Raw genomic sequence first — 18,903 nt, forward strand, 5'->3', positions numbered from 1 at the left:
GGCCTGGGTCCCGCCTCCTTTCACTTTCGTACTTTCTATTGGATGGCGCTGGGAAAGAGGGCATTCCGGGAATTGTAGTCTGCCTAGGAAAAGAGCCGCTGGATCAGCGTGGTGTGGGTCTGTAGCTTTAGGGGAGATGAGCGAGAAACGACCAGCTGAGCCCAACCCGGGCCGGACGGGGAAGAAGAGGAAGAAGGAGGTGATGGTGGAGTTTTCAGGTGCCATCATAGAGGAAGTCTTGAAAAAGCAGGTGGCCGAGGCCTGGAGCCGCAGGACGCCGTTCAGTCACGGTAACCTGCGCTGTGAACGGGGTCCGCGGCGCGTAAACATTAAACTACTCCCCTCCAAGAACAGAGACTGTAGCTTAGTGATACCACCGGTACTCATCTTAAGGCCTAATATTTTAATCCCAGTATCTTTTAAAAAGTAATATTGAGTGGGTAAAGAAAAAAAGGGAAGAGTTTATAATTCTTCCCCCAAATCTTAGACTTCCGGTACTCGGTTCCTGAAAATTCGTGACCGTTCCCTTTTGTACGCTCTGTACTATGCTACTCAGAGGCAAAAAAAAAAAAAAAAAAAAAAAAACATGTTTTCTTTCCCACAGAAGCTATTGTCATGGACATGGACCCCTTTCTTCACTGCGTGATCCCAAACTTCTTCCCAAGCCAAAACTTCTTGGAAGGGCTTCAGAAGGAACTTCTGAACTTGGACTTCCATGAAAAGTATAATGATTTATATAAATTCCAGCAGGTATTTATGCCCCTTTCCGTTTGTTCTTCCACTTCAGAAACTTAATATTTATAAAATCATTCAGTACCTTTAGATGTGAGGTTTTAGATCGGGTTTACCTTGGAGGGTCCTTGCCTGGCAGTTATTAAAAGTATTCGTTCGTTTAACATAAGCTTACTGAGTGTTAACTATGTGTTAGGTGCTACCATTATTCTTTGGGAGCCTTTGCCAGTTCTTGCCCTATAAGACTTTAAAACCTAAAATAATAGCGGTGATAGTGATGGTGCCAGTCAAGAAATATGGTAAGCTGATAAACATGTACATTATAGACAGAGAGGTGAGGCATATTTTGAGGAGTGGCGTACTGAAGAGAGTTCTAATTGGAAGATAACCATTTTAAATTTTTGAGTTCACAACTTTGTTTAGGTGTCTTGATGTATTACAATATGCTGTTCATTCAGTATGTCCTGTACTGTACACTTTTAAATGATTAAAACGATAATCTTGTTACGGGAATTTTTTTCTCAATTTGAAAAAAACGTAAGTGGGACCATGTTATTCCTTTGCTCAGAAACTCCAATGGTTCCCAGTATCTTTAAGTAAAACCCAAAGTACTTGGAATGGTTCTAAGGGACCCACTGCCTTGGGCCTCGTCTCCCACTGCTCTGCCCCTCACTCTGCCCCTCACTCTCTGCTCTGACCACACCGTCTCCTTGCAATTTCCTGAGCAGGCCAGGCAGGCTTCACCCTTGAATCTTGAATCCTCTTTGCCTAGATAGCCCTTTGTTGTACTTTGCAATCTCCTTCAAGTCTTCACTTCACTCCAGTGAAGTCTAACCTGGTCAGCTTATTTCTAATGGCAAACCCTTCCCCACTCTCCGCATTTCTAGCCCCCGTTACCCTGCTGAGTCTTTCCCAGGCAGTTTTCACCTTTTATTCTAATGATCGACTTTTTATGGGTATTGTCTGTCTCGCTCAATAAGAATGTAAGCTGCACGGTAATAACCCCTTAAGTGTTTGTTGAATGAATCAGGCCAAGAGACTTGCCAAAGTCACAGAGCTGCCAAACGGGGCTGTGCGTCAGAGCAGTGGTTCGGGTCCCGAGCCCAAGCCTCTGACCTCCAGTGCCAGACTGCCCGAGCACTCGCGACACCTCCCGGGTGTGTGTCTCAGACATGAAGGAAACCCTTTTTTTCTCTTTCCATGACGAAGTCTGATGATTTGAAGAAGAGAAGGGAGCCTCACATCTGTGCTTTAAGGTAAACAAGTAATCATGTTTGTTGGGCGCCTAATATGTGCCAGGCTGACTTGGAAATGCTTTCAATGTTATGTTATGCAATCTCTGTTGACATGATGATCCCATTTTGTAGAGGAAGGAGGCTGAGAAATTCAATAACTTCTTCAAGGCCACCTGGGTAAAAATCATGGGAGCTCAGATACAAACCCAACTCTGTCCGATTCCAGGGCCCAAATTTCTCAATGATAAAATGTTCAACTGTGTTACTAGTCAAGGAAACAAACTAACGCAGAGGAACCATTCTTCACATATTAGGGTGGCAAATACTAGAAACAAAAACTCCAGTGTTGACAGAAGTATAGATACCTTTATACACTGCTGCAATCTTTCTTAGAAGATGGTGTTGAAAGATGTATCGAAACACTTAAAATTAGGCTTAGCTTTTTGTAGCATAATTCCACTTATAAAAATTTATCCTGAGACTTCCGGCCAAGATGGAGGCGTAGACAGACACGCTGCGTCTCCCTCCACAACTGAGAAGGACTACAACTACCTCAAAACTAGAGACAACCAGAAGTTCCAGAAAATCAAGCTGCATGGAAGTCCAACAGACAAAGATATAAAGAAGAAATACTCATCCAGACAGGTAGGAGGGGCGGAGCTGGGGCAGAGAGGACACGGTGTGGTGGTGGCGGCAGCAGCAGCAGCAGTGGTAGCCACACATTTAAAAAAGTCGGGAGGGACACCTGGGGAGCGCTCCTAGCACCAGACCAGACCGAACAGCTCACGTTCCCAGCACCAGGGAAAATAAAGCCTCATTGCTTCTGACTGTGCAAACCAGTGGGGGTTGGGGCAGAGGAAGAAATTGCCAGTGTCTCAGCAGAGTCTGCTTGTTTAAAGGGCCCCCACAGTCCTACAACATCTGCAGAGCCACCCACTCTGGGAGTGACAGCCAGGGCAACAGCTAGAGAGGCGCCAGTCCCATACAAAGTGGGAGAAGTGCCTGGAAAGAGGGCGAGTGCTGAGCAAGTGGCATTGTTCCCTCTCGGACCCCTCCCCCACAAACAGCGCCACAACGTAGTGAAATAGGTCATCCTGTACTTAATAACTCCTAAGGCTCCGCCCCTTACAATGTAACAGATATGACAGCTCTACCTGAGACATAGAGGTAAACAAACACAGGAGCCTCTCAAGATGAGACAGAAAGGTATGGCCCAAAAGAGGGAATGGATCAAGGTTCCAGTGGGAGAACTAAGCGATGAGGAGACAACCAACCTAACAGATGAGGAGAGAGCCAGCCTAACAGATGCAGAGTTCAAAACACTGCTGATAAAGATGCTCACAGGCTTGACAGATATGCTTAAGTACAGCAAACGCATAAGGGAAGAAGTGAAGGCTATGCTAAGTGAAACAAAGGAAAATCCACACAAAACCAGTGGTGAAGGGAAGGAAACCGGGGTTCAAATCAATGATTTGGAACATAAGGAAGAAAAAAAGTCAACCAGTACAGAATGAAAAAACAAGAATTTTTTTTAAAAAATGAAAGGCTTGAGAACCTCTGGGACTACTTTAAATGTCCTCCAAATCATGGGGGTGCCAGGAGAAGAGGAAGAACAAGAAATTGAAAACTTATGTGAAAAAATAGTGAAGGAAAACTTCCCAAATTTTGCTAAGGAAGTAGACATACAAATCCAGGAAGCACGGAGAGATCTAGGAAAGCTGGATCCAGAGGGGACCACACCAAGACACATCATCATTAACATGCCAAAGGTGAAAGATAAAGAAAGAATCCTAAAAGCAGCAAGAGGGAAACGGAGAGTTGCCTACAAAGGGGTGCCTATAAGACTCTCAGCTGATTTCCCGAAAGACACTTTGCAGGCAAGAAGGGACTGGCGAGCAGTATTCAAGGTGATGAAAAGCAAGGACTTAAACCAAGATTACTCTATCCAGCAGAGCTATCATCAGAATGGAAGGGCAGATAAAGTGCTTCTCAGACAAGGTAAAGCTAAAGGCGTTCATCATCACCAACCTATTATATGAAATGTCAAAGGGACTTAATTAAGAAAAAGTTCAAAATTATGAACATTAAAATGACAACAAAGTCACAACTATCAACTGAATCTAAAAAAAAAAAAAAAAATCTAAGCAAACCAGAATAGGAATAGAATCATAGGTATGGAGATCATTTGGAGGGTTATCAGCTGGGAGGGGGGAGGGGGAGAAATGGGGAAATGGTGCAGGGATTAAGAAGCATAATTGGTAGATACACAATAGATAGGGGGTTGTTGCGTGAATATTTGTGGAAAGAGACGCTGAGATTAAGTCCAGCAAGCAGGATGAGTGGCCAGCTACGCACGGAGGACTGTGGCTCGCTCAGGCCATCAGCAATTATTCACAGCCTTCTGTTTCTTTTATTGGGTTGCAGAAAAAAAATTTTTTTAAAGTAAAACTAAATAGAAACCAAACAGGCTTACATGGTAACAAACATTCTTTCCACTAAAGGGGATATACATTAACCTATAGAGCTACAGAACTAAAAGGCTTACCTGATCCCACTAAGAGGGATAAACATTAACCTATAGAGCTACAGAGCAAAGCGGTAAATCACAAAAGGTCCAAGGGTCTGCTCCACATCTGATGTTATCACTATGGGAAAGGAGGCTTAGGTTTTCAGCCCTCTTCGTTCCCTTGATTCTGTGACTCAGCCACCAGGAGCCGCGTGCAGCCGCTGGCGCCAGCAAGACTTGCTTGCAAGTTCTTGCAAGCTGAGGTCACAGGACACTTGGGTAGGGGGGCCCACTTGCAGGCCCCCCGGCAGAGGGCTTGTGACTTTCGCCTACAGGGGGACATTAAGAACAGTATAGGAAAGGTGAAGCTGAAGAACTTACATGCACAACCGATGGACATGAACAAAGAGAGGTGGGATTGCTGGAGGGAAGGGGGTACTGGGCACAGGGGAACAAAGGGAAAAAATTGGGACTGCTGTAACAACATAATCAATAAAATATACTTTAAAAAATTATCCTAAGAAAATAATTAAGGATGTGCTAGTCCTAAACAATGCAAGTTTCAAGTGAGGAACACTCTTGGGAATGGATATCTTGAATAAACCACAACCTGCAGGGAAACGTAAGATGTGGCATTTACCCAAAGGTAGCCCACTCTATTGCATAACAAGTTATCTTGTTTGCATTTCTAGGAAAATTCTGTTTGAAGACTTCCGTGCTTGGCTTTCTGACATTTCCAAGATTGACCTGGAATCAACCATTGACATGTCATGTGCTAAATATGAATTCTCAGGTCTGTACAATTTAAAGGCTTTTACTAAACAAGGATAGAAAAATGGTGTCAGTGTATCAAAATCCTAGACTGTCCCTGGGTGACATTAGAGTCTTAAGGAAGATCTGAGCAGCCCGTGTACAGAAACGCTCGTTGCCTTGGAATGCACAAGGCAGCACTTCCCTTTGGGAATATGATGAACGACATTGATCGTATTTTCAGGAAAACACTGATAATGCACATACACACCAACTTGCCGTACGACACTGGGAAATTCAGCAGTGATAGGGAAACTTTTCCCTTAGAATTCTTAGGGAACAGATGTCTTCGTCAATGTCAATTTTTTTCCTTTTCTCTTTTTTTAAATTTTGACTGTAATAAGTGACTACCCCCTTCAGGAAAAAAATTCAAACAATATAGAAATATACGGTGTAAACCTTGAAAGTCCCCTTCAGCTGCCGCTCTCCCTGCCTTTCTCTTCAGAGGTATCTGTTGTCAACAGTTTGGGGTCCATTCTCCCAGTTCCCCTTTCTGAGCATGTACATGTCTTCTTTTTTTTTTTTTAAGCTTTATTTATTTTTTAAAGATTTTATTTATTCACATTTAGAGAGAAGGGAAGGGGAGGGGAGAGGGAGAGAAGCATCACTGTGTGGTTGCCTCTCACACGCCCCCAAATGGGAACCTGGCCCACAACCCAGGCACGTGCCCTGACTGGGAATCAAACCTGTCACCCTTCGGTTTGCAGACCGATGCTCAGTCCACTGAGCCACACCAGCCAGGGCTGTACATGTCTTTTTGAAAAGATGCCTGGAAGGAAAAGTGTATTTTGTTTTTGTTTTAATTGGGGTTTAACTCCTGTCCTGGCAGTTTAACTTGGTGACAACTTTTTGAGAATCACTTAGTGATACACATGAAGAGTCATAGCATACGCCCTTTCTTAACTTTATTTTTTTCTTTTTAATCTGAAGTAATTTCAGACTCACAGAGAAGTGGCACGCATAGCACAATTTTTTTTTCTTCTGTTTTACTTGAAAGTAGGTTACGGTTGTGGTGCTCTGTGACCCTGAATCACTTCGGTAATTCATACAACAGGGACATTCTCCTACATGATAGTAATAAATTATCAAAATCAGATTAAGACTGATACATTATTCCCATTTAATCCACAGGCTCCATTTAGTTCCATTATTTGGTCCTTTACAGCAAAGGACCCGGTCCAGGGTTGCTTGTTCCACCTCCTCGTCATGTTTCTTTGGTCCCCCTCGGTCTGGACCAGCTCCAGTCTCTCCTTGACTTGCACGGTCTTGACGCTGCTGAAGACGTGCAGAGCAGTTCTTCCGTCAAACTTGCCTCCGTTCGGGTTGTCCGCTGCTTCCTCGTGACTAGATTCAAGCCATGCATTTTTGGCAGGAATGTTACAGAAGGATGGGTTCTTTTTACTGCAGCCTATCAAGTGGTCCGTGGTTTCTGTGTGTTACTAACTTTGACCACTTAATTAAGGTGGTGGCTGAAGTTGAGTTTTTCTGTTGTAAACTTGCCCTTTTCTGTCTGTAAGTTAACTATTTTGTGGCAAGACACTTTAAGATTATACAAAGTTACTGTTCTCATCAAACTTTGGTTCATTTGGTTTAGCACCCACTGATGTTTCCTGCTAAATTGTTACTATGCAGGCTGCCAAATGGTGATTTTTGCAGTAAAATCATTTCTTCTACGTTTATTAGTTGTCATTCTACTCTAAGACAACCTTTTCCTCTCCCCATTTATTTGTTTACTCGGTTATTTATGTCAATGTGGATTTATGGATTGCTATTTATGTAATGGGCGATTATCAGTAACTGTCATTTTACTGATTCTCATATTGTGCCAGATTTGATCAAGGGGAACCCTTTAAACTGATTTCTGTGTCCTTCTTTGACAGTGAGCCACCTGGGTGCCATTAGCTTCAGGGTATTATTTATTGAGCGATCGCTCCACGTGTGAGCAATCTTAGCTCTCCGTTGCATCCCTTCCTCTCCCACCCAGCATGTCTCCTACCTTACTCAGCCCCACCTTGTGGGTTTTAGAACTTTAACTCAAGAAATGAATGGGAGCAAGTACAAAAAGATCTTTGCATAATAATGCCCATTAGAACATTCTTTCTTAATAGACAAGAAACGGAAACCACATAGATGATTGATTAAAGGGGGAGGGAGGTCTTTCATAACCCATATAGTAGAATACGCAGCCATTAAAAGATGACAGGTATGCATATTGATATGGAAAGATACTTGCCATGGAATAATAATGTAAAAAGCAGGGGTAAACATGTAAAAGTGTAGTTAATGATCATCTCTGGGCCTGACCACATGTGTGCTCTTCAGTGTTTATAGAGTTGACAGTTTTATTTCTGTAATCCAAGAGGAGAAATGGGTGTTACTTTAAGGCAGAAGGAGCTGCCGTGACAGGTGAAGGTCGGGTGGACTGACGCAGGTGCGGGGTCAGGCCCCGGCTGCCCCTTGGCTGTGCAGGGGCGTGAGGCTGTGCGTTACCTTGCAGATGCCCTGCTCTGCCATGACGATGAGCTGGAGGGGCGCCGCATCGCCTTCATTCTCTACCTGGTCCCTCCCTGGGACAGGAGCTTGGGGGGCACCCTGGACTTGTTCAACGTTGACGGTAAGACATGCGCCTCCTCTTCAGCACCCACAGCTGCTTCCCAGTCCTCATGCACAGGGTCTGTGCTCCTGCGAAGGGGTGGGAGCCGTGGACTGCGGGGGCCCCTGCTGCAGGAGGGGTTCACGCGGGCCCTGACAGCCCGCTGTCTGATTGTCCCGGAGGTAACCGTTACTCCAGAGATGAGGTAGTTGACTTAGGTGAGGAGCAGTCAGACCTGGCTTCTGAATACGGGCCACGAAAGGGTACTGGGGAGCACGTGCAGCTGTCCATGGCGGTGAATCTGCCAGGAGAAGTCCTTTTGGCAGGAAGTCGGGATTTTTATTGTAATGACTTACCCCAGAGGGCGACTCCCAGAAACTCTCAGCCCTCAGCCAATAATGGATGAATGGTTGCTGGGAGAACAGGTGTCACCTGGCAGAACTAGCAAGTATGAGTGAGACAGCTGGGAGGGGTGGTATTTGGGGGCCGGAAGGGTACATCTAGATACCCCTAGAAATGCGGGGGTTGTCAAGGTGAAACAGGGTGGCCTGGCAGCAGTAAAGGATAATGGAATCATTTTTCTGGACATGTTCTCTCCTGGGGCAGAACACTTTCAGCCGAAGCAGATTGTCAAGTCTCTTGTCCCTTCGTGGAACACAATGGTTTTCTTCGAAGTGTCTCCAGTGTCCTTCCACCAGGTAAGGATTGTCAGCCACAGATACGTAGTGCCAAGGATCACACCATTTAGTTGCCTGTTACCTAAATGTGACAGTTTCCTGTTGGACTTCCCTGGCCAGATTGTTTTCAGCCTAATGTGAAGGACCCGAAATCTGTGTGCCTTGGCGGGGAGCCTTCCTCCTCATTCTTTGTGCTGATGTCCCGCTGGTCTCGTCCTTCCAGGTGTCTGAGGTCCTGTCTGAAGAAAAGTCACGTTTGTCTATAAGTGGCTGGTTTCATGGTCCCTCACTGACGAGGCCTCCTACCTACTTTGAACCTCTCATACCTCGCAGCCCTCATATCCCGAAAGATGTAAGGATGTGTTCCTGCTGCTGGGACTCTACCTGAGCCACTGTGACGTAGCATTGGTTTGTGTGGTTTTGATAATTCCTGATAATGACGCTAGACTGGGAGCTTGCCCTTCCACTTTTCTTAGATAACTGCCGACGGTGTCCTTCGCAGGGCGTTTTCCAGCGCTCTGTTTAACAAGGAGACAATTACAAATTGAGGATTTGCATGTAGTTTGTTACTACTGTGAAATGATGTAAGAACAAAAGCAATAGGAATTATTAACTCAACCTTTCGTATCTGCTGCTCCTTTGTAAGCATGAGATTTTATATGAATGGATCAACCCTACTTACCTGGACATGGATCACCAAATTCAAATTCAAGAAGAGTTTGAAGAACAGTCTGAAATTCTCCTGAAAGATTTCCTTAAGGTAGGTCCATACATCCTGTCAGTGTATCTTGTTTGGCATATGGTCTTGCTTCTTGGGGAGGGGTGAATAGGCATCACCAAGAGAGTCTTCGTTCCTGGTCAGAATGTTTATGTCATCCTCTACTTCAAACAAAATATAGAAATGATGTTAATAGCTAACAGTGGTGTCCGTTGTGTGCTTACTGGGCTAAGAGTCCCTTGGGTATTCCCCAGTTCTGTACAGTCTTAATGGTACACACACACACACACACACAAGCTTCTGTTCTGAGAGGGAGCTGTGTGTAGTTCCCCTCCTGTTCATTTGATGACTCTGGGGCACACTGTTACTTTCAGTGATAGACACATCGGTAATTGATCAGCACCTGTTGACGAATGTCTGACAGTCACAAAGCAGCACTTTACAGTGAGGGGAGAGCTGGAACACGTCCCGGCTCCGTGATTTTACCATCCTGACCAGATCACTCAGTCTGTCAGCTTAAACCTGCCTTGTCCATCTTGAAAAGTTGTGAGGGCCAAACAAGACCATGTGCGCTGTGATGGTGCTTTGCAGTTGACCCTGAATCCCACAGAATCACAGTCCCAAGAGCTGTTCCTTCATGAAAAAAGGTCGAGAGACAGTACATAACTGTCTGTCTGTCTCTCTCGCTCGCTCTCTCGGAATTTTATAGCTGACGTTAGCATAGTAAGGAATTTCACAAGTATTATAGAAAATTAACTTGTTGACCCCTTTTAATTCAGCTTAACTAAACCATGCTCTGGGATCCTTTTCCATGTAGAGCTGATAGGCCTACTGTTCCCAGAACACTCTTTGGGAAACTGCACAAAACAAGTACTTAGGCGGCCTCCTGGGGAGAACATTTCAGTAGGTTAATCAGCTTCTCATACTGAACTTGACGTTTCAGATTTACAGTGTTGATTAAATGCAGGGAACGAGCTGAGGCCTGGAGAATCCATATGGTTATACAGATTCTCATTGTAATGACAGTGACTGTTTTGCAGTTTTAATTTTTTTCCCTCACATCTTATGAATTAGTCTGTAGCATGATCCTCATTTTATAAATGAAGGAATTTGAGAGGCTGAGGAATTTGACAGAAGAGAGACAACCACATAAGGAAATGGCCCAGATTGACACTCGGGTCTCTTGGCTAAAGCACGCTGGCAACTTATCCCTCTTTGCTCTGGATTCACCATACAGGGCTGGGGGATGCTGTGTGAAAGTGGGGAGAGTCATCTGACCCCTGTGGGAATCAGTCAGATGGTTCTGCAGAGCTGTAACCCCTGCCAGACCCGGGTGGGGTCACAGGAGATTTGCTAACTGCTGCTTTCTTGGCTTGTTTTCCAGCCTGAGAAATTCGCAGAGGTCTGTGAGGCTTTGGAGAAAGGAGGTGTGAAATGGAGCAACCGAGGTCCCCCTAACAAAAGGTAGAACCCATCATCCAAGACACTTTTGCTTCTGCCTTTGGCACCTGCAAGGCTTTGTCTGCAAGGCCCGGCTCCGGTAACAGGACATTCGCCCTAATGGTGTGGGGCCCCCAGGGACATCCAGTCACAGGCCCAGAAGGGGTCTCACTGTTGTAACAATGCGCGCTTTGGTAAGCCCTGCCAGGCACCAGGGGGAGAGGTGCAGAGCTACCAGCAGCGTTGTTCCGTGAGTGATGTCACGTCCGTGGCACTGACGGGGCTGCCATTGCCGTTCTCAGGTTTTACGAGACAGCAGAGGAGAGCACGCTTCCTGACGCCCTGAGGGGCTGCATGACGTTACTGCGCTCTGAGGCTCTGTTCTTGCTGCTCTCCAACTTCACCGGCCTCCAGCTCCACTTTTTGGCCCCTTCCGAAGAAGGCGGGATGGAGGACATAAAAGAGGCAGCCTCTGCTCCAGAAAGCACTGAAGAAGGGACAAGCGGTAGCTCCTCCGGGCCACAGAACGATCAGGCTGCCGTCGGCAGCAGCAGCCAGCAGAGCGACAGACAGGCAGACCCGGAGCCAGAGGAAAACGAAGCCAGGAACGGTAAGCTGCTGTTGCGACGTGTCCCGGTTTCCCAGTACGCATTCACCATGCAGTCATTTACTCCACAGGTGTTTCTTGAGCATCTACTATACACTCGGTCCTGTTTTAGGAGCTAGAGAATAGAACAGACAAGGTCCCCGCTGTCCTTGAGTGTACACTCTAAAAGGAGAGGATGGAGATTCAATGTAGACACCAACAACCAGAAAGTGTCAGATAAGTGTCAGACAAATGCTACACAGACCATTTTACTCGTCGGGTTCTGTGCTGAGGAATGGCTGCATGGCCTCTTAGGTGGATGGGCAACCTGGAAAAGCTGTCAGATGAGCTCAGATCTGAGTGGCAGGAAGGATCTGCGGGAAGAGTGCTCCAGGTGGGCGGAACAGGTAGTGGTTGGTACATTTTCTCAGTACCAACAGTGGAGAAAAAGATGACTGGCTTTGCCTGAAATAACTCTGAAACACAAGACCAGTAAGGAGAGGAAGGTGAGCAGCTCATTTCTGCTAAGGACCAATAACAGACTAAGAAAAACTTGCTGGAATTTGGACAAATAAGGAGAAGGGAATTATTAAAAATAGAGGAAAGAAAAATTTCAGAAATGCAAGAGGTAACACTTCTGTGGAAATTTTGGCCCCGTTCACTGAGCAGCCGTGAACTCGGCATAAACGTTACAGCGTGTATGAGATCAGGTTAGAACTCTGCTCCCTGCTCCCACTCTGATTTCCTGAGAAGGACCCCACGCAGTTAGAAGAGCAGAGATAAGGAAGGTGAATGCCATGGAAATAAGACCTGCAGGGCAAGGTGCTCCCCACCAGCAGTGTCCCTTGGGTGCTGTAGGCTCCCATACTGACTGACCTGTCCCTTTGGTCACCACCGAGACTTAGAAAAACCAAAGTATTTCTCCATTTCTGTTCCTTTTTGGTTTCATTTCTTTGTGCATCTGCAACTTGGAAGAAAAGTTACATGAGCCACCAAAAGGTGCTTTGTTCTGAGATTGAGCATCTCCTGTGTGCAGGCTCTGGCCACAGCAAGTGGGAAGTGTGGGGGTAAATGAGAAAAGGCGCTCTTTACAAAGTTGACTCTTAAAGAAAAGCTATGAAGTCACTAACCCAACTTTAGCAGTGTTAATGTCAGTGTAGCTAACACTATATATATATGAATCACATCAATTTCAGAATGGTTAGAAAACCAGTACTTGTCATTCCTCTGCAACCTAGCAGTGGTATCAAAGTTATTTTGTTATTTTTCTTAGACTCAAGTGTTCCCACATGCCAGGGGGAACTGAGGCGCTGGAGGACTGGTCACTACACTTTAATTCATGACAACAGCAAGACGGAATTTGCCCTGGACTTACTTCTGTACTGTGGCTGTGAAGGTAGGAGGGGGACCGGAATTGTTTCCTTACGGGGCAGCCTCTCCCACGTGCCCCTCTCCCACGGACCCAGTTCAGAAGTACTGGCCCTGTCCGGGATCTCAGATGACAGGAGCTCAGTGTTGGAAGGGATCCTAGGGGTTGTGAGTTTCAGTCTCGCAGCCCAGCGTAGGATTTATATCTGTAACTAGGGTACGGGAGATGGACCAAACCGTGGTTTCCCTCTAAGAACTGCCCCCACCCCGATCTACAGATTTATGTAATTGTCCTTAAATTTTACATCCAATGCTTAGTTTTCAGTTCTTATTTAATGTGGATTGAGTGGTCATTTGAGGCTCCTACGTCATGGCGTTGGTTACTGCTGAACGCCCGCATGCCCCGGCTTACGCAGCCTGGGTCAGCAGTTCCAACACCGGTTGTCCTGAGAGCCTCTGAGTGCTGTCTGTTCTCCCTTGTAAGGCTGGGAGCCCGAATACGGCGGCTTTACTTCCTACATCGCCAAGGGAGAAGATGAAGAGGTAAGTTGCTTCTGATAGCAAACTTAGCTTTTTCGTTTTGAGGACGCTTTCATTCTTCGGAAACCCAACTTGTGTTACCTCTACCAGTGTCTTTAACTGATAAATCCATGTTGGTCTGCCTGGCAGTGGTCTGCTTTCTAGTAGAAAGTGCTCCGCAGGGAATAAAGATGCTGAAGGATGATCACCAAGCATTTATTCTCTCCACCCTGAGAAATTCCAAATCCATTAAGAGCCACATGGTACATTCCCATTAGTCTTTCAGTGTACTGAGAAGTGAACCCATTGGGTAAAGCCTGGCGGGGCACGCTCTGGAACGGGGTTTGTAGGAAGATGTCTTGACAACCACAGTAATGGCTCTTCCTCGTGAAGGCTCCGGAACCCATCTGCTCAGCAGTGAGTCGTTGAAGCAGCGAGCTGGGGGTAAGCCCCATGTCCTGATGTGTCACTGTATTTGCCTCTCAGCTGCTGACGGTGAATCCAGAAAACAATTCTCTGGCGTTGGTCTACAGAGACAGAGAGACTCTGAAATTTGTCAAGCATATTAACCACCGGAGCCTCGAACAGAAGAAAATCTGCCCCGACAGAACAGGTTTCTGGGACTTCTCGTTCGTCTATTATGAATGACAGGACGGGGCGAAGCTGAAGTCGGGGACGTCTGGGAGAGCGAGGCATCGGGCAAGGAGAGCTACGAGGTGACGCCTCTGACCCTGTTCCTGAGACTGTCCTTTAATGGGACCCTGAGTGGTTGTCCTCACGGAGGCCTTGAGCTTGGAGATAGATTGTGCACATCTCTCTTAATTGAAAAAATGATTTTTCTTCTTTTCGTTTTTTTAATGTTTCTTTTTCTTTAACATTCAGTTCTTCAGTTTTCCATATTGACTTCTACAATTATTTAAAAATATGTTGGGTTTTTTTTTTTTTTTTTGGTAAAACATACATGACATAAATTTACCATTGTAACAGTTTACAGCATGTGGTTCCGTGGCATGAAGCGCACGCACAGTGCTGTGCAGCCATCGCCGCCATCGTCTCCAGAACTTTCCCATCTTCACAACTGAAACTCTTGTCTCCATTCCCCTCACCAGCCCTGGGCCGCCAACATTCTACTTCCTGTCTCTCGATCTGACTACCCATGTTTCTCATGTAAGTGGGCTGATCCGATACTGGTCTCTTTGTGACTGGTTTATTTCACTTAGCATAAAATCTTCAAGATTCATCCATGTTTCCAATGATTTTTTTTTAATATGCTCATCATGATTGCAGGTTCTGCTCTTCCTAAGGACACGGGTTTAGAAAATCACAGAACTTCCATCCTGTCCCGGGCCCGTTACACTTCCTCCCACTGCCTACAGCTCTTCCACTGTGACTCCCAGGACATGCACTAACTCTGTAGTTTGCATTGAAATGAAGGAAATGAGTTTCACTTTCTCCCAGGTTGATGGTTTCTTTTTTTTTTTTAACCTTCATCCAAGGATATGTTTCTTGATTTTAGAGAGGGAGGAAGAGAAAGACATTGATCAGTTGCCTCCTGTACGTGCCCCTACTGGGGATCAAACTCGCAGCCTAGGTATGTGCCCTAACTGGGAATTGAACCCTCAATTTTTAGGTGTACAGGATGGCTCTCCAGTCAGTAAAAGTTGTTTTCGCATGTATGTCCATTATATTTATGTATAAATTTTACACATGTACTAATATTATTATAAAACAGATTTTTAAAGTATGATATAAAAAAAAAAATACCTAGAACTAGTTCTTCTGTTATCTTCCTACACTTACACAGTAATGGATGACTTCACATGCAATTCTGGAGGCCAGGTTTTTAACCATAGTATAGGGATGCTCAGGTGAGCTTCCAGCTACTCTGGGACTAATGATTTACATTTCAAAGCTTGCCTTTGAAGGTCCTGCAGGCTGAAAGTCATCCCTAAATGACTTCCATTCACTCACTCCCTGATGTGTTTTCCTGAGCGGGGGAGAGAGGGGCTGAGGTTCTAGATACTCCAGTCAGTGGCAGAACCCCAGGAAGGCCCAAGGGAACGTGCTGGGCGGGGAAGCCGTCACGCACGCCAAGCTCGGGGAGTAGTCTGAGATTCACAGCACGAAGTACCATCTGAGCTTTGCCAGTTCTGGAGTGCTGCGTCTAAATCTTAACACACTGCCCACATGTTACCGTGTGCTCATTAGTTTCTCTTTGACCCCCGTGTGTGCATGGTCTGTCCACACAGCAGAATCTTCTGCGCACTACATAAGGATTCCCCTGCCGAGGGGAGTGAATCCCTAAGAGCCAGGCTCGGCTGTTGCTGTGAGTGACATCACCTCTTAGACTGTGAAGGATGCTGTAACTTAGAGGCCCCTGGCTGCACTCAAGGTACCCAGTGATTGAGAAACCGCTTTTCCTTAGCACTTCATTCTTCACCTCGGTTTTTAGCGCCCGGAGCCAATGTTGACAACGAAGTGGCAAAGAGGAATTAAGCATGGGCACCCTTTTTCTACTTCTTTCAGATCAAAGCTGTGGTGTTCCCCCATATATGGCATCTTCTCTCTTAATGCTTAATAGTGAACCTCAAATTCTTAGTCATTCCTTTTAGTAAAGGAAGATTGTTTTTCCTCAAAGAGAATAGCTTTATATGTTTTTCCTATTATATAAATAACACATGTCCGTTGTAAAGCATTAAAGCAACATGTAAAAATGTAAAGTAATGGTCATCTGAACCCCAGCATCCTGTAACAAGCACTGAGTGCACTGGAGCAACTACATTTCCCAGCATTCCCTCCCGTGTCCCCCTCAGAGTGGGCCACAGATTCTTAGGCGGGATTTGGAGGGTCCGAGGGAAGCAACGGTCATTGTATGTAGCTCATTGTAGCTCACGCACGTTTTCGCGTATCTACTGGCTCCCCTCGGTGGTGTCAACAAGCATCGGGGGCCTGCAGCTGACCCACTGCCTGTGGATCTTCCTTCAGCTTCTCTGATGGAGGCGCTTCATTTTTGCAGGACACCCACACCATCAAGGCCAGAATTCAGAAAGGACACAGGTAACGTGCCCTCCTGGGCTCCAGCTCATGCCTGTCAGTTCCAGCTCGTTCTTGTCGTTCCCGGTTTTACATCCTTTCTGCCTGCCTGTCCTGTGGGCTCCAAGGCCCAGCATCAGACAGAGCGCAGCCTGAGAGAGACCACTTTGGCACTTGCTGTGCATTGTGTGAAGGTCACATCCCCACGCCAAATCCTCCTAATCACTTACCCAGGATGGAAATTAAGAACATATTCATAAACTTATTTTGAGAGCCTATTAGCATTTCTGCTCAGAGAAGGAAAAATATATTTAAGGAAAAACCTGTAAATAATCTAATTTCAGTGCCTCATCTGAAAGACGTGGAAAATGAAGCCAAGGAGAGAAAGGGGCTGTTAGACTTTGAACCTGGCTTTTTTACTACTTACTGTCCCAAATTCCACAAGATATGGTGGTTTCCTTCCCTCAGAATGCCCAAAACGCAAACCTTTGGACTGTCTCTCCCAGATGAGTCATTTCTCAACAAGAAGCTTTTGGCTGCAGTATCTCCTCAATACCGTTGTACACTGACCACTACTAAAACCAAGTGAAAACAATACAAATCCTATTAAAAGGATCCGTAACAGAGGACACCTGAGGCAGGAGGCTCGCCAGCCTTCACAAACGGGGCACTCCTACCAAAACGCAGGATCCCGTCTGACTGCTGCAGTCAGCCCACAGAGACAAGTTTGAAAACTACTTAAGAGCTGTCCACGTGGTATCCCGTGAGGAAAAGCAGGTTTCTGCACCGTACACATAAAAAGAACTGAGGAGCTACAGCACATGGCGTGGGCCGGGCCCAGATGGGAGCCAGGCTGCACGGATGTCGTTCTTCAGCTGCAAAGTGAAATGGGAGATAATTTAGTCCTGTGATCACAGGGCTGTGCTCTGGCATATTTGTAACTGCTCATGATAAAATGTGAAACTTTAATAATGTTGACGATCATTCCTGTAAAGCGCTTCCAGGGTTGCCTAATAGTTGTCAAGCTCCTAGTCCTTTGATTTCTGCAGCCACTGACAGGCCGACTGAGGACAGACAGTCCCCTGAGAGCAGCAGGTGCCATCAGCGCTGAAGCGTTCGCTTGGCACCATCGGGAGGCCAAGCCGATTAAGATGCGGCCCCTGCTCTCACGTAATAGGGGCTTAAGATTTATGTAAACACAGGACGCCGTGAGGGTTAAGCCATAGGCATGGGAGAGGAAAGGGCTCCTGGGAAGAGAGCTTTTCAGCTGAGCCTTGGAGTGTGTGGACAGGCAGACATGGTGGGAAATAACAAAAACCATTCTAAAATACTGAGCACCTGGTGGGTGACTTTTTAAAGGTGATGCTCAAATGACTGAAAAGCTTTCTCCCAGATACCAGAATCCTCAAGATCAGCTTTTACATGAAGGCCAAGTGTTCACGTAAAGCTTCAACAAAGCTCAGCACAAAACAAGGCTTACAGTGTAGCTTCCAGAGGGCACTCAGGTTCTATCCAGATAGAACAAGAGGGAAGTCACTGAAAACTAGTTTTTCTTGTCCCAAAGCTGAACATGGTGACCTCTAAGACAAGAAAGGTAACAATGTTCCACGAACATTTTCACCTCATCTGTGGGAACGGTTCAGAAGAGCAGAGAGGGCCATGACTACTTGGTTTCAAACCTAAACACAACTCACTAAACCAAACTGCGGGACCCTGTGGAAAATACTCTGCCTCTCTGAGCTCAGACACTAATATCAAGAAGATCAAATTAATGTGAAAATAAACTTATAATCTATAAATCAAGAGTATTTAAAAATATCTGGCTGTAGGTTGACCCCTTCAGGCCTTGCCCATGAATATTTATAGGTTAAGAAGGAAGTATTCTGGCTGAAGAACAACAGAATGATCCTTGATTAGATTCTTTGGTTAGGGTCCCTACAAATGCACAGTGCCACACAATTTAAAGCCAGCCCCAACTAGAGATTTTTTTTTAATTATTTTTTAAGATTTTTATTTATTTTTAGAGAGAGGGGAAGGGGGGAGAAGGAGAGGGAAAGAAACATCGATGGGTTGCTTCCCACACACCCCCAACCTGGGACCTGGCCCACAGCCCAGGCATGTGCCCTGACTGGGAATCGAACCAGTGACCTTCTGGTTCACAGGCAGGCGTCAGATCCACTGAGCCTTGGCAGCCAGGGCTCAACTAGAGATTTTAATCTCAGGTTAGACTATGGTTGAAACTGAAAAGGACTCAACAGTGGAACTTGAGTTTTGCCAGTAGTTCTGTGACTCAGGCCAATAAGTAATCCCTGCCCTTTTCCTCAACTTCGCAGCAGAAAAGGTTCTTTACTACCTCAGGGATTACCAAAAATAACAGTCAATATGGAGGTCTAGAGTTTACGGGCTGAGAATGCGAACCAAAGGTATTAACAAGGCATCATCTCATTCGGGCTCCATCAGTCTCACCCAGGAGCAGAAGGGCTCGTGCTAAATGGCCAATTGCAGGAACCTGGCCCCGTTCCTCTACCACAGAGGAAAGGCCCCTCTCCCTCAACTACCTGTGAATGCTGTAAGATGTGGAAATTGACTAAACCAGCCCTGAAATCTACCTGGAGGCGAAACGTTGACTCTTAGGAAAGGAGTTGCTAGCTGTTGGCACCACAGCTTTCTCCTCCCGGCAGGCGCA

General features: G+C 45.9%; 1 protein-coding gene across 1 annotated transcript; it reads left to right on the forward strand.

Moving 5' to 3' along the window:
* The first annotated feature begins 79 nt into the window (after positions 1-79).
* OGFOD1 (2-oxoglutarate and iron dependent oxygenase domain containing 1) lies at positions 80-14,129 on the forward strand. Its single transcript, XM_090260093.1, has 13 exons — positions 80-290; positions 605-750; positions 1,942-1,988; positions 5,166-5,266; positions 7,781-7,897; positions 8,483-8,574; positions 8,777-8,905; positions 9,200-9,313; positions 10,656-10,735; positions 11,014-11,321; positions 12,571-12,693; positions 13,150-13,208; positions 13,671-14,129. The coding sequence occupies exons 1-13, from the start codon at positions 137-139 to the stop codon at positions 13,830-13,832; spliced, it is 1,632 nt and encodes a 543-aa protein (XP_090116219.1). The 5' UTR covers positions 80-136; the 3' UTR covers positions 13,833-14,129.
* The last annotated feature ends 4,774 nt before the right edge of the window (positions 14,130-18,903 follow it).

This window comes from Furipterus horrens, unplaced genomic scaffold, assembly GCF_987537825.1.
Source record: "Furipterus horrens unplaced genomic scaffold, mFurHor1.1.pri manual_scaffold_13, whole genome shotgun sequence".
In the NCBI taxonomy this organism is placed as follows: domain Eukaryota; kingdom Metazoa; phylum Chordata; class Mammalia; order Chiroptera; family Furipteridae; genus Furipterus; species Furipterus horrens.